At 45.1% G+C, this 16,216-nt stretch overlaps 1 protein-coding gene across 2 annotated transcripts in view; it reads right to left on the minus strand.

Moving 5' to 3' along the window:
- Positions 1–16,216, minus strand: part of CTNNA2 (catenin alpha 2) — a 944,639-nt gene that overhangs the window by 663,237 nt on the left and 265,186 nt on the right. For both annotated transcript variants that reach the window (XM_074354541.1, XM_074354540.1), the window contains exons 5-6: positions 10,488–10,607; positions 6,068–6,334 (exon numbers count right to left, since the gene is read on the minus strand). In XM_074354541.1, coding sequence (XP_074210642.1) covers positions 6,068–6,334; positions 10,488–10,607 — 387 coding nt within the window. The remainder of the gene's footprint in view (positions 1–6,067; positions 6,335–10,487; positions 10,608–16,216) is intronic.

Below are 16,216 nucleotides of genomic sequence, written 5' to 3' on the forward strand. Positions count from 1 at the left end.
ATACCCCGTCAACTTTCATTCTAACATCTCACGTGGCATGCTTTAAGCACTTAAGGAACGCTCTCAGCTATGCTTAAACTTTATTCCAAGGCCTAGAGAGGCTATCTCAGTAACTCCAGGTCACACATCTTTACAGTTATGTACAGAGCTTGAAGTAGCAGCCAGACACCTGAATCCAAGTTCTGGGCTCTCCCCAGTGTCCCAGGCTACTTCCAACGGCCAAGAACCACTGTCAGAACCGCTCCATAGGAATACAGCAGAGAACATTATTAAGGAATACTCATAAAAGCATCAAAGAATAAGAGACATAACAGTACAGATGTTAAGCCTTCAGAAACACTGGCTCAGACTCAGACGGGCAGCAAACTGCTGAGTTTGCCGGCTCCATCTTTTTAGTGCCTGAAATAGAAACCTGAAATTGCTTTCCAAATGCTAAATGGTCCTGCCTAACTGGCTTTCATTTCTATGCATTTGGCGTCTACCTTCCTAATTGCTTTAAAAGACCAGCTACAAATTGCATTTTCCTTACCAGTGTGTTTACAGCATTCTGATAGGCCCTCTCCTCTCTCTGCCCTCACACTAATGGAATGAAGTGCATAGAAAACGTATGATCTTCTTAACCCCATATGGGAGTTCCCAGATGTATGCAGTCAGAATGACTCTGGGGAACATCAAAGAAGGGGTAAGCCTCTCTGATAAATAACTCTGCTGATTTCCACAGCAAAAGGGAGGGTTAGGCCTGGGGAGGGACCGAACAAGGCGTTCTGTGATAACGTATTTCTCCAAGGAGGCCTTCCTCCTTCCCAGATGCAGTGGAGCCCACGAGCCAGTAGGATCTCTTGAAAGAATCCCTGAGCCAGCCAGAATTCCGTTTCATGACTCCTTACGGGACCAGGACTTCCACACGGGCATCTATTTGGGCTAGTCAGGATGATAAGAAACTATTATTTCCTACTCAAAAAGGTGAGTGATATTTGGAGAAGACAGTCAGCTGGAAAACTCCTCCTTCTCCAGGCTCCTTCAGGGTGGATCTCTGAGGTCACATGCTTGGGCCTCTGACCTAAGTGGCCCACGTGGCCCTCCAGCTCTTTACTGAGCTGTCTTCCAACACGATCTCAAGCCCTCGTCCACGGATGTTCATCCTCCTGGGTACCCAGAAAACCCGCCCCCACCTCCCAGAAATGGGCTGGGGTTCTGCTGGGAAGCGACCTCTCCCACCTGGGTGACTCCTGCTGCTTCACCTCTGTCTCTGGCCGAGAGCTTCTGGAACACAATGCACGCCTGAGAAGAGCTCACCGCTGGAACAACCCTAGGGAATGAGCCCCGGAGCACGGAGGCGCTCCCCAGGGCAAGTTCCCTCACCGCTGCGGGCAGCCTCGGCCCCGCAACACCGCTGGATTACAGACCCTCGCCGTCCTCATTGGCCCGCGACGTAGCTGTCGCATCATTCCTGACCCTCCCATTCCAACACTCCCACCCACCGAACGCCAGGTCAGTGAGGGGGTTAAAGCCAGATCCAAGAAAAGGAAATCTGTGCAAAGACAAGAAGGAGAAGCAAGGAAGAAAAGCCAAGGAGGTGGAGGGGAGGCACAAACATGAGGCAGGAATGAAAAGGGCGACTTGGGCGGAGCCGGCACGGCACGGCGACACTGCAGCTCAACTAGTTGAGACCAGATGGTCCTTACTTCTTAGGGCCAGATACTGAAACCCGGAGAGTGAGAAGTGGTGCCATGAAAGAGAGGGTGCAGATAATACTAAATGTTCCCCCTTCCAAAGTGGAAGCAGCTGAGAACTAGGGGCTAATGAGTGAGGGGTCCCTGGAGACCCTCAGACACAGAGTGGGGGCGGGAGCAGAGGGCAGATGACAAGACAAAAGCAGTCAGAGCCTTAGATTAGATCAGAATCTACTTCTTACAGAATTCTTCAAGGGGAAAAAAAACAGTGAAATATGAGACTATGGTAAGCATGGTAGTCAAACATTTTATTTCATTTTATTTTTAAGTTGTAGAAGACAAGTGCATTTCTCTGTAGGCTGAGGGGACCAAGCAAGGGGGGAAGGCGAAACTGAATATACAAGAAAAAGAATTACCGATCAAGCAAATTCCCAAGGGAAACAGGAAAAGAAAGAAACCAAACCAGAAGGAGAACACTTCAGTTTGGAGGGATTTGAGATTAAGATTAGAGAAGTTGTCTGATTTAAAAGAAAACAGTAACTTTAAAAGGGAAATGGCTATCGATTATGAAGACTGGGCTGCGACTGGTGTCCATTTCCATTTTTCCAAAGTATGTTCGTCCTCGAAAGAAGCTTCAAAAAACACGGTATGGTACAGTCTCTTCTCTTTACTAAAATAAAGAAGTTCTGTAGGAATAACTTTAATTTTCCTCTCTCCCACTCTGGAAAGTTCCCCAGCAGTCAAAGCTGACGTTGTAACATGAGGTACCTCCGGGCAGTCATTAACACTTGTTTAAATTCTTCTCAGTATTCCTTAGTAGACAGTTTCACGAGATGAAATTAACTACCTCAAGCTGCCACACTTTTAAACAGAGGCGGATTTTCCCAATGATTAGCAATCATTTTACTTTCTGCTACTGTATCATTACAGACTCTCTTGACAGTTTCGAGTTGTTAAAATACTGCCTTTTTCCCCTCAGTCTTTTACTTAATACAGCGCTGCATCAGCTCTTCCCGTAGGCAGAGTAACAGTGCCCCGAAACAGGTCACCAAGCGCTGAGCCCCAGTTATAGCTACTCAGGTAGAAATCGACCCTGTAATTTCAGGCAAATGAATGTAAAAGACAAACATACTAATTTTTGCCTTGTTCTCAATCAACTATGAAACTCTAAGCCACTTCTGCATCAAACCTCCCACAAAACGGGGTTTGACATAATGATGACTATTATTATGAGACGGACTTCAAATGCAACATTAGGGGACACTGGCTATGCTGACTGAAAAAACACCTCATATTTCTACGGTTCCTTCCACTTCAGAATCTCAAAGATGCTTTACTTTTTCAAATCCTTGGCAAGCCATTAAACCAAGCATCAGGAAACAGTATCACCAGAAGAAGTAAATCACAGGAAGTTTGAGTCAGTTTCCCACCCGATGTAATATCAATTCGTTTAATATCTGAGAATCGCATTTAGGATTCAGGACAGATGCCTGTGAATTCTAAATCAATTTCAAGTCAATTTGCCTGGGAAATAAAAAAAAAATACCGAAGCACTCATTATGCAAATATAAAACAGAAATCTATAATTCTGTTTCAAAGTAAAAAAAGTGGAACATTATTTTTAAGAGAAAATTTCAAGTATCGTTAAGGACTGCCTAGGTGTGCTGGTATCAGAAAGGACACAAAATCTACAACTGGCTAATTATCTTATATGTTTTAAGGTTCTATAATATTTTCCTAGCATTACAACTTTTGAGAAAGTACCGAAATTAATTGCATTTACTAAACAACTGTTTTTAGGGAACCACACCAAATGGAATTACTACCCATGACTTGCCAGCTGAGACAGCTCCAAATGCTGATTCGCCAACTTCGGAGAAATAAATTTTTAAACATCAGGTGAGGCTTTACACAATTTACATAGTTCGAGAACTAATATACATTTAATAACAAAATATTACTTGGTTAATATACTTAGCTAATATACATAATTACTTAGTTAACATGTAATATATTCAGTTAATGTAAGTAATAAAACTCAATTAATATATACAATATATAACAACATATTTATCAATTATTGCTATATATTATATAACTATTGAATAATAATATATAAATTAATAAAATGCTGTCAGTGAATTACTTAGTTAATATGCCATTTTTCTATAAAAACATCTGATTGTTATATTCATATGTTATCTCCCTAACACCTCACTTGTCCAGCATGAGAAGATACCACTCCATTAGAATGGCTGAAAAATACACTGACATACTTTGCCAGCAGACCTCCCCCATGTGGCCTTGAGTTTTATTTCAGGAATCCAAAGCCCTAATACTCCAGGGATGTCCCAGCTGTTAAACCCACTGCTGGTAAAAGCTTCTTTTACTGACAGAGTGGGAAGCTGCAGTCATCACTCCTGGGCAGAAGGTGGCAGCAGCTGAACTGTCTCAACTATCCTTCAAGAGCGTCCTCTCTAGGCCACACTCCAGCTCTGTTACCAGGTTCTCACTTAGGTTTTATTGTTTACTTTTTGATTATTAAATGAACCCTGCTTATAACAGTGCAATTGTCAAAATGTGACTAAAGCGTCTGGCTATTCTTAATTTTAAAAAACACCATGAGTGCATGACCTGCTCATTTTTGTTTCTTTAAATTATGGGCCCATCCATTCTCATTCCAGAAAAAAGAAAAAAGAGGGGAAAAAAAAAATTTTATCATCACTCTGTCAAGTTCCAAAAGAGCTCTCCTAGAATTTTTACAGGGATAGTCTCATATTATAGAACTTGATAGGGTCAATGGTTTCCCTACCTGGGGTCATGACATCATTTACCAAAAACTTACCCCTCGTAAAGTGCCACATAATTTCCCCTCTTAGGTCCCCCACGTCTCTGTCAGGATTATCTCTAACACATATAACAATATGAAATTAAATCAAGCAGTGACATAGAGCCAACAAATTATTTTTATTGTTTCCTTTGTGAGCAGGATCTCTTTTCCATTATTCTTTCTTCTTCTGCATTATGGAAATCTAGTGACTTCTGTATGTTTATTTTAAAATTGACAACTGAAGTTATCTTATTACTTCCAATGAATTTTCTGGTGTCTCCTAAATCATTGTGAATACATTACATATTAAGGCCCCATTTCCGTGGCAAATACTTTAAATTTATCTTATTTAATCCATATAAAACACTTTGGAAATAATATATGGTCTGAGTTCTTTCTATTTCTCTATCTATACACATATGTATGTAGACAGACATATAGAATATATATATATATATATAGACTAATGCAAAAAACAAGGGAAAGAAACGCCTGTGAAAACTAAAGAATTACGTGTGTAGAGCTTGATAATGACCCGTCCTTCGTATCACCCACCTCCACGCCCTTAACAGTCATTTGCTCTGGGTCTCTTTTCTAGCAGACAGCCCTCACCTCCTGCCAAATACTCATGTCAACACACCCAAAAGCAAGCTCATCCTTCTCCACAGCTGGGAAGTCACAGATCTCTCTCCTATGAATTCCTGTTAACATTGCATTTTATCACCTAAAGAGCCTTCAGTACATTCTGCTTCCTTTATCTCCCCGACAGGAAAACAGAATGCTTGAAAGCAGACGCTGATTATTTAAATATTTCTGGAGCTCACAACACACGCAGACTTTCACCGAACAAGGGCAGAACCTTCTCACAGGTGGTCCCGGATCCCGACCCCGCGGACGTGAGGGCTGTCATCCTGGGCTGTTGATGACACGCGTCCTTCCCGCTCACTCCCTTGCCTTAAATACGGCCAAGCACAGTGAGCCTCCCTTCCTCTGCTGCCCTCACTGGGACACACCTCTGGAAACAGCAGGTGCGGAACGCGGATCACTCACAGAGGTACAGAGATGCCCCACGGCGGGGCCGATGCCAGGAAGACCGGCATCTCGTGTGGGACGGGAGGGCGGCGAAGTCCACTTGCCGCTGACTTAACATGAAGAACTGAGAGCAGTTTTCACCCAGACACAACGTAACTCAGAGGCAACTACACTCAGGCTGCCCATGACATCCGCCTCTCGAATACCAAAGGTGATCACACCAGTGGTCAGCCGTCCCTAGGACAGCCCGGGAGGTAAGGAAGTCACAGTGTGCAGGGCTTCACCTGCGTGGGGTCGGGCCCTCTTGAACACACTCGTCAGCTCCTTTAAAGACTGGCAAGCAGGTTCTGCCAACACGCTGGATTCCTAGTAACAGTGACACATCGGGCCATTTATCTTGCTACCAAAGCCTCCAATGGGGTAAAGCAAGGTGTTCTATCTCGGTGGCCTTTCATCCCCAGTGCATTTCTCCCCTGGAAGCACACACCGCCCCCCCCCACCCCACAACCGTGCCCATCACCCGGCTGCTTACGTCAAACTCATTCAGAGCCGCGGCCAGCTCCCCGATGCCCGTGTGGCCTTTGGCTTCGTCGGTGGGCGAGGTAGCTTGAGCAGCATTGGAGATGCCGGCGATGGCCTCCTGGACTTGTTTGAACACGTAATCTCGGTTGGCCCTGGTGGCGGCCACGTCCGGGTGGCGGAGGAAGGCCTGGGAGGCGGTGTACAGCATGGTGGCGTTCTTCTTCAGAGCCCCGCGGGCGGCTGCCATCTCATCCCGACAGTGGGGGTCCTTCAGCTCCTGCGGGTGCAAAGCACAAACCTGTCACTTGCATGAAGCTGGCCATGGAAGTGTCTGCAGCAGAGCCTGAAGTCACAGGCCTACAGAACCACGTGAACTTCAGAAACCATCTCCTGCCCCTCGTGTTCGCTGAAGTTGCCACCACGTCCCGTGTGCCGCTCTTTCTGTGTGAAGGGTCTGAGCGTGCCTCTCCCACCCTCTCCTTTGCCCTGATGGGGCTGGTCCTCTGAGAACCCACTCTCCATCCAGATACGCCCCTTCTATCTGCTCCCACAGGACCCGCTTCCCTCTCATAACCCGGCAGGACCCTGCGGGATGTTCCAGGCTCAGACCCCTCCCCCGTGTCCTCTGCGGCAGCTCCTCTCTGAAGCACCCAGAGCGTAGTATCTCATGCATATGTCCTGAGTTTTCCAGAAGCTAAAAACCACCACCAAAGGGAAGGAGTGAACTACTTGATGGAGAGCACGTGGCCCCCAGACCTTCTGGCGCCTGGGGGTTGACGGCGTTGACCACCCTGTTCCCTAAACGTCAGCCAGAGATTGCGCACAAGCTGATCCCGTATCCTGCGACCCCGCCCTTCCCTTATCTGGCCTTAAAATATGCTTTGCTGAAACCCTTCAGGGAGTTGGGGGTTTTATTGGGCACGAGCCACCCCGTCCTCCTTACTCGGCCCTGAAATAAACCCTTCTCTGCTCCACACTCCAATGTTTCGGTTTGTTTGGCCTCGTGGTGCGTCGGGCACATGAACTTGCATTTGGTAACATTATCATTAACACGCTTCACGCTGTATTGTATTTACTTCTTTAAGTTTACGTCTCTCTCCTAAAAGGTACGTCTGATGAGAGCACAGAGCGCTCGCCACCTTGCTCAGGGACCGTTCAGTCAACCGCACAGTGTGTGGCCCACAGATGCCTTCAGTCAACACTGCTGCAGGGGCGTGAAAGCTGAGGCACCGGCGAGGCCAGTGGCTCGCACGGGTCCGAGTCCGTCACCAGCAGACGGAAGACCCAAGCTCCTGTCCTCTGATATGCGCTCGCCTCCACATTCAGTCACAGTCACAGGCACAGGGAGTCAAACTCCCCGACCCTGCTCAGTGCATCACTGCCACTCCATTATCATTTTCAGAACAGAGTTCATTTTTCTAAAAAAAAAAAAAAAAAAAAAAAAAACTATCTTTGAAGGCACATCAGTCACTGAGTTTAGGGAATAATAAAAAAATATATATATGCATACAGATCAAGGATGATTTGCTTTCCTAATTTTGGACGCCAAGATAATACCCCTGGGGAGTCTATTCTCAGCTTTAAAGAGTATTGTTAAGAAAACACTCACGTCATTTCTGGACGTGTTGAAGGCAGGGCTGCTCTCTGGGCGCCACGTGGCACTGCCAGCTGAGTGTCTCCGGGAGAACCTTTCTCTAACCTCAAACGGTATCACTAACGGCTATGTGAACCACTGGGGTTCTATTCCTCCTTGCTCACTTGGTACATGAAAGATGGATGACCTGGAAAAAGTGAACTACATCTCTCTCTTGTGGGTCAAAATAATCCTGAGACAAGCACATTACAGTATGTGGTGTCCAGCATTGTCAAGACAAGCTGACAGTAAGTAATGAACAACTGTCTGGCCCATCCATTCTCCTTTGCTTAAGCACTAACAGATCCACGCCAGCCAACACAATTTCTAAACTGGGGTGAATTATGCTTAGCCCTAAAGATCAGCACAGATAAGGAGGGACCCAACACATGAGGGCATCCTCTACGCAGGTAACAATCAAGGTGGGGCAGATACAAGTCTCCCCCAACTCGTCATGAAGGGTCTTATCAACCTCCAGGACACCTGGTCCGGAAACTTCATATTCCATTCTGGGCTATCTATGCTAAAAAAAAACCCAAAAAACCTAAATATGAAAGTGAGAAAAAGGGGGGGTGGGTAGTTTTTTCCATAAAGATAATTTTAGAAACATTCTTAATCCCATGAAAAAAACTGTAAACAGTGTAAGTGCTGATTTATGGAGAACTGGGTAAGGAAACCACTGAGGCTTCCATCTGACGGACTCTATGTGGCTATTAAATAAGTTTCCATAAATGTGTTAACATGGACACTGTTTATGAGATAAATAAAAAAGACAGCGCGCACACTTACATGCAGGGTATGATGGTGACTATGTTACAACAACTGAAAGGCAACACCCCAAAAAGAACAGCACACGGTGTTGCTGCTGGGAGAATGTTGCTTTTTTCTTCTTTTAATTCTTTCCTTCTAAATTTTCTTGAAAGAGTCTGAAGCAGTAATTAATTAAAACCAGGAATGAAATAAAAATAAATTATATTAACGAGCATCCTCATGTACATTTCTCACACATACACGTGGATGTTAATGCCAGCTTCGTGCAGACAGCCCACGTTCTCCTCTCCAGCCCACGTCTCTCTTCGACGTGGGCATCCTACACGCATCTCAAAACGTATCTAAGTATGAAACCTAGGTTTCTAATAACCCTCTCTGGCCCCTCTCCAGGCTTTCTCGATCTCAGTAAATTCACCGCCATCCACCCCCTTGCTCAGACAGAACCTCAGATGAGAACTGGTGGCTGTCGCTCCCTAAGCTGCCACATCCAATCCAACAGCAGGTCCTGAGTTTCTCTTTTCCACGTAAACGCAGGCTCCCTATGCTTTTCCACGTGTACAGTGGAGACCACCACCACCACCCCTCACCGAGACCCCTTCAGCCCCCTCCCAACTGCGACCACCACCTTCTCTTCCACTCGACTCTCTTCTTTGCGACTTAATTAGACTAATACTAAAATACGAATCTGGGGCTGTGATGCCAAACTATGAGCTATTCAGCTAACGCCCCTTCCCTTACAAAGAACCCAAACACTGTGAGCGTCCGGGCCCCTGTCTCCCTCCCCAGCCTCCCCCTTGGTTTCCTGAGATCAGGTGCTTAAACGTGCTGTGTGGCTTTCTGGCCTCAAACCTGTGCTTCAGAGTAACTCTGCTCCTAAGCAGATTGCAGATGGGCTGCCACACAAGACACCACTTGGACAAAGGATTCCGCTGATACAAAATACTTAAAATAATTATGTACGTGAAAATCATGTCCGTGTGCTTATCACAAAGGACACTGGGGGCTCTTTAGGGGAAAGGACGAGAGCTTGGTCAGGTTTCTAGTATCAGTGTCACTTCAGCCTGGCACAGATGACCAACAGTGTTGACCACAATTTCCCTGATGGTCACAGAGAATCTTAGAAAAAGTCACTAGGAATTGCCCAAAATGTTGAAGAATCCTGGGAGCAGCCAAGACGATGGGTGAAAAGGATTTTAACTAACCCCCACCCCCTCCCCCGTATCTTAAGTTTTTTTTTTTTCTAGGAAGAAAAAAAACGCACCCTTCGGGAACAAAATTCAAATGATACCTAATGAACAAACAGAGCTGGCTGCAACTGAGGGTGGCGTCTTCAGACCAAGAGGAGGCAGAGGAACCCCAGGCCAACGACCACCCTCAAAGGGACTCACCCCTGTGCTCCCGGCCCCGCCCCCATCCCTCCCTCCCCCCTCGCCTCTCCCTCTCGCTTTCCCTCCCTGCTGCCTCTCTGTCTCTGCCTCTTCCCTTCTTTACTTAACCTTTTTCATCAAGGCTTCACAGAAGGTTCACTGCACGCCACGCGCTAATCTCCTCTGTCGTAAGTTTCACCCCAGCCTTCTCTCTCGTTCACGCAAGTCTCAGTTTCATGAAGCCGCACACTTGGGGTGTGCGTATGCACGGTGCTGTCCGCAGGCAAAGGGCAGTGCCCAGAAAGCGCCACGGCGCCACACCACAGCGTGGTGTTTTAAAATTTTGCCCGGGAGCTTTTTCTAGGGTGAATAAAAGATTCCTGGGGGCGGGGGGACGCGGCAGCGTGGTTCCCACCAGTGCAGCAGGTGGCCTGGGACCGACTACGGATGCTGGGCCGGCGAGTCCCCCAGGGAGTCCCAGCCCTGCACGGTGATGCCTGGCCTGGCCCAGGCAGGAAGCCACCTTTGTGGCTCAGGCTCTCAGGCACTGATGACCTGGTCGCCAGCAGATGCAGCTCATCCATCACTCAGACCCACAAAACTACAAGGTTCCTTACAGTTACTCATTTCCTCCCCTCGATTTCCAAAACCTTCCCCACCTGTTGTCTTCTCGCAGCTACATAGTTCAGTTTCACCATCTCTTTTCCAAATTCCTTAAAGCGATTTGCAAGGTCTTGCTCATTTGTAGCATTTTTGACAGCTTCCAAGGCCTCCTCCACCTGAAATGATAAAAAAAAAAAAATCTTTATAACTGGATAGTATTTAAATATCAGTAAACATGTTAGAACTGTTAGTCTGTAAAAAAAATTCATGCATTAACATTTAAATAAATAATGGAGAAAAGTACCCCAATGAGTATTTCTAATCAGAATAAATATTTGTTCAAGATTTACAGGATATTTTGTATATAAAAGATCATGACTGCTGAACTCTTGTATACAATACGACATTGAATTTTGAGTTATGATTTTGATAAGTAAAGTAGACTTCTGATTTCAAGTAGAAAAATATACTTAAGAAGAAATATGGAATTGAAAAACAAATTCTAGAAATCTTCAGAGGGGGAAGTGCTTTGCAAGTGAAAACTGGGGGTCCTGGGCTGCTAAACCTTTGAGAGATTTAAATCTGCAACCAGTCTTCTGGGCAACATCTCTAAATCTGGGACTAATGGGACTGTAAATTTTAAGCAGAGTATACACCTTGTCATCCAATGGAGAGAGAACACACTAAGCCTCGAGAAGCAAGTGGATTGTAAGTTTTGTTGCCACGGAAGGTGGGTCTCAACCAGGGAGGAAGGAATAACAATCAGCCGAAACAGCCAAGAACACGATTCTGAGCAAATAAGGCATAAGGCAGAACCATGCTTGCAAAAGCAAAGGTTCTTAGTTTTGAGGGGAGCCTGATTCTCAACCAGAACAGGCTCCTGAGAGGGGCAGCAGAACAGGAGAGACGGCTCTGAGTGATGAGAGGTACAGAGGATGCAGGGACCCACTGCAGAATTCCAACTGGCTCTGCTAGCTGAGACCAAATCAAAGGACAGTGAATAGACAGCTTTTTTTTTTTTTTAATTGACGTACAGTCAGTTACAATGTGTCAATTTCTGGTGTGCATCACGATGTCCCAGTCAGGCACATACATACATATATTCATTTTCATATTCTTCTTCATCAAACGTTATTACAAGATACTGAATGCAGCTCCCTGTGCTATGCAGAAGAAACTTTATAAAATCCATTTTTATGTATCGTAGCTAACATTTGCAAATCTCAAACTCCCAAATGTATCCCTTCCCACCGCCTTTCCCCGTAACCATAAGATTGTTGCCTATGTCTCCAAGTCTGTTTCTGTTTTGCAGATGAGTTCATACTGTCCTTCCCCCTCACTTTTTTTTTTTCAGATTCCACATATGAGTGTTATGATATGGTATTTTCTTTGTCTTTCTGACTTACTTCACTTAGAATGATGATCTCTAGGTCCATCCATGTGTTGCTGCCAATGGCATTATTTTATTCTTTTTTATCGCTGAGTAGTATTCCACTGTATAAATATACCACAGCTTCTCTATCCAGTCATCTGTGCATGGACATTTAGGTTGCTTCCATGTCTTGGCTATTGTAAATAGTGTTGCTATAAACACTGGGGTGCATGTATCTTTTTGAATTAGAGTTCCCTCTGGACACATGCCCAGGAGTGGGACTGCTGGGTCATATGGTAAGTCTATTTTTAGTTTTTGATGAATCTTCATACTGTGTGCAAGTTCAAATGACCACTAAATGGCTAGAAAAGGGCACAGATTAACACAGTACTGAGATACAGGGATACACCTCTGTTGAAAGTTGACACCACCACAAAGGTTAGCCTGATCCAATTTCCTCGCCAAGTTTCACCAAGTGGAGGAATAGTGTATATAAACCAGTGACCACGGATATCATCAAATGTTTTCCTCCACAGATAGGATAACACTGTTCTGTTGACTAAATAAGCTAACTCATCTCATGAAGGAGAGCCCTGCAGCCAGCAGGGAGGCCATTCAGAATGACGGTGCTGGGGGCTCAGTCCAGACACCAGATAAAACTGTTCCCATTCTCATCTTCTCTGGAAATTCTGCATCTTTTTTTTTTTCTTCTCAATTGTGAAAACATAAAATAAATTGACTCCTCAATTTTAGTCTTTCCAATTGCTATCCAGGCTGTAATCCTGCTCAAGGCAAAGACAGAAGCATAGATGAAAAAAGAACGGCTGTGTCAGGATGTTTTCAGGCACTCGGGTCACATGACATTTTATGGTATAAAACGGTCCACTTAAAACATTTCCATGGTTTAAGGAGAATCTCAAACCTCAAATCTTTAAAACAAATCAGGGATGTCTCACTTTCTAATAGATTTATAATCGTTTCACCGTGGCCATCAGCGCCACACTGAGAGGGCAGCTCTTGGCAGTTAATTTGTTCCTACTGCTGATTTGAGCTGTAAGTCTTTTCTCAGGACATAAAATTGGGTCCCACGGAAGAGCAAAATAATTACCTCAGAGGGAGCTAAATCCTGGGTTTGTTTTATTATATACACATATGTATATAAAGTTACATATACTAACATTGTCAGTTGTTAATCAGAACAATTTGGAATATTTATTTCATTCTGTTACACGTAACTTCCTTTCTCATTGGCTTTCTTGGAAGAATCCAGATACTGGTCTGAATCTGTGTTTCTGATTCAATGAAGTTCTTTGGAACAGAAACACCAGTGAAAGTGTCTGTGTATCAAAAAAGTAAAAACAGACCTACCATATGATCCAGCAGTCCCACTCATGAGCATATATCTGGAGGGAACGCTAATTCAAAAAGATACATGCACCCAATGTTCATAGCAGCATTATTTACAATAGCCAAGATATGGAAGCAACCAAAATGCCCATTGACAGATGACTGGATAAAAAAGCTGTGGTATATTTATACAGTGGAATACTACTCAGCCATAAAAAAGAATAAAATAATTGGCAGCAACATGGATGGACCTGGAGATTGTCATTCTGAGTGAAGCAAGCCAGAAAGAGAAAGAAAAATTCCATATGATACCACTCATATGTAGAACCTAAAAAAAAAGAAAAAAAGAGGACACTAATGAACTCATCTACAAAACAGAAACAGACTGGCAGACATACGTAAACAATTTTATAGTTACAGGGGAAAGGCGGTGGGAAGGGATAAATTTGGGAGTTCGAGATTTGCAAAGGCTAATCACTGTATATAAAAATAGTTAAAAAATCAAATTTCTTCTCTGTAGCACAGGGAAATTTACTCTGTATCTTGTAATAACGTTTAATGAAAAAGAATATGAAAACGAATATATGTATATATATGCATGACTGGCTGTGCACCAGAAATTGACACATTATAACTGACTGTACCTGAATAAAAAAAGTAGTCTGAGAATTCATTTATTCACTAAATACTTATTAAGCACCTACTAGGAGCTAGGCAGGCATATGGGGATGGCAATGGTGTGGAACAAGGATCTGACCCCACCCTCCTGGACCGTGTGACCTGGTTCTCCTGTGCACACTCACTGCCCACACCGGTGCTATGAATCAACATTGTTAAGATCACCTTTTCTGTTTGGACACACTGACCTTGTTCCAGGGTCCTCCCCTTGATACCCAGTTGAGTAGATTTTAAGTGACATTGATGAAATGATCTCATAGGTTGCCCGATAACTCTCTCGTCAGGATCTGGATTTACAGCTAAATTAAAAATGTTGTCTTGCAAACAGGAGGTGGCTAAGTGAATGAATGAATGCGTATAAGATTCCACATTTAACTCCTTCACTTGTCTGGCCATGCGCTCTGGTGTGGCCCTGGGGATCTCAGCACTATCACACTTTATCTTTCTGCCTCCTCAGGGTAAGCTGGCCTCCCTGAGTAAACCTTCTGGTTTTATGTTCACAAGTGAACACAATGATCTCACCAAAAAGCAAGAAGGACTAAACGCTAATGCCATTTATTCTTAAAGTGCCGTGTTTTGCACAGCACAGCAATAACACAGCCCGCCAGAGCTGCAAAGGTATTTTCAGCTTGTGTAAGTAAACAGCCCTCGCCAGTAAGTACTTAGAATCCACTTTGTTCTCATGGCCTGCAGGTATCTAATCTGGTCCCGAAAAACACCTCTTTGAGGTTGACAGTTTTCTTGTTTCGACTTCACAGAGGAGAGAGAGACGCTGAGGCCAGGGGGTTACACGCACGCCAGCCTGAGAGGTCTGACAGCGAGTGAGAGTGGGAGCCTGGACCTGAGCCACGTGGTCTGTTCCAGAGACCAGGCGTTGATCCCGGGCTGTGAGTCGGGCTGGGATTACACTGACCAGCTGATCATGAAGAAGCATGTGGAGCCCGGCCGCAGCCGGTGGGTGTCCAGGTTCTCACCATCCTACCCCTTCAACGTCTCTAGCGTCTGCCCCCTCCCACGGCACCGCCATGGCCTCCACTCGGCTTTCCTTTCCCGCACCGGCTGGATAATCTCAATGATCTCTCTGTGTTTTGTTTTGTTTTTAATTGAAGTGTAGTCAGTTACAACGTTGTGTCAGCTTCTGGTGTACCGCACGATGTTTCGGTCATACACATACATACACAGATTCCTTTTCACATTCTTTCTCATTATGGGTCACTACAAGATACTGCAGACAGTTCCCTGTGCTACACAGTAGAAACCTGCTGTTTATCTATCTTATATACACTAGCTAATATTTGCAAACCTCATACTTCCCAATTTACGCCTTCCCACACTCTTTCCCCGCAGTAACCGCAGTTTGTTTACTATGTCTGTGAGCCCGTTTCTGTTTTATAGATAAGTCCATTCATGTCTTTTCTTCTTCTTTTCTTTGATTCCACATAAGCCAGAAAGAGAAAGAAAAATACCGTGTGATACCACTCAGTTACCTCTTAATCCGCCCCCTTGCATGGGCTCACCTTTCTCCTAATTCCTTCTCCACACGCTACCAGAATTCTGTGCCTAATCCCGAATCTGGTTCTAATGCTCACAGCTCCTCAACGGCTCCCCGTAGCCTCTACCTGGAGTCTAAACAAACTGGTGGAGTTCAAATCGATTATTGCGATAACCAAGACATTCTGCCGTGCGACTCTGTCACTGCCTCTCACACGCTGCACCTGACCCTCCGCGCTCCAACAACACAGAACCTGTCCTATTACTGTGAGCGTTCCAAGTCCCTGTCTTCCCCTTGCGCTAGGGAAGAACAAGTCTGACTACACATTAGATCTGCTCCTTCGGCTCTAGCCCTGGCCTCTGTTTCCTGGGCTCAGTCACGCTGGTTCTGCACCTTTTGTAAAAGGATGTTGCCTTTAGCCTGAAATATACAGAGAGCCCATTCTCAAGGATCTGACCTTTAAGGTCTTTTTTCCCCCCATTTTTTCCACTTTTCCATTTATATATAGGTAAAAAATTGCAGAAGAAAAAATAATATTTATCTTGTGGGAGGTTTACAGGGGCACCATGGCCTGATCCACGTGGACAGCTGCAAGAACAAAGGATTCTGACACCAAGAAGTTTGCAACAGCCAACCACACCCCCACCCCTTTTTACCATGAAAGGAGCCTGAATTCTGACTTGGGGAAGATGGTTCTCCAGGACACCAGTCCCCCATCTTCATGGTCTGCTCTCTTTCCAAATAAAGTCGCTGTTCCTTGCCCCAGCACCTCGTCTCCTGATTTACTGGCCTGTCGTGCAGCGAGAAGAGCGAGCTTGGACTCAGTAACATCCTCACACCCTCGTTCTTCCCTCGGTTTGTGAGGCTCTGTAGGCGAACCCTCTGGCCCCCCCCAA

The sequence above is a fragment of the Camelus bactrianus genome, chromosome 28, assembly GCF_048773025.1.
Source record: "Camelus bactrianus isolate YW-2024 breed Bactrian camel chromosome 28, ASM4877302v1, whole genome shotgun sequence".
NCBI lineage: Eukaryota > Metazoa > Chordata > Mammalia > Artiodactyla > Camelidae > Camelus > Camelus bactrianus.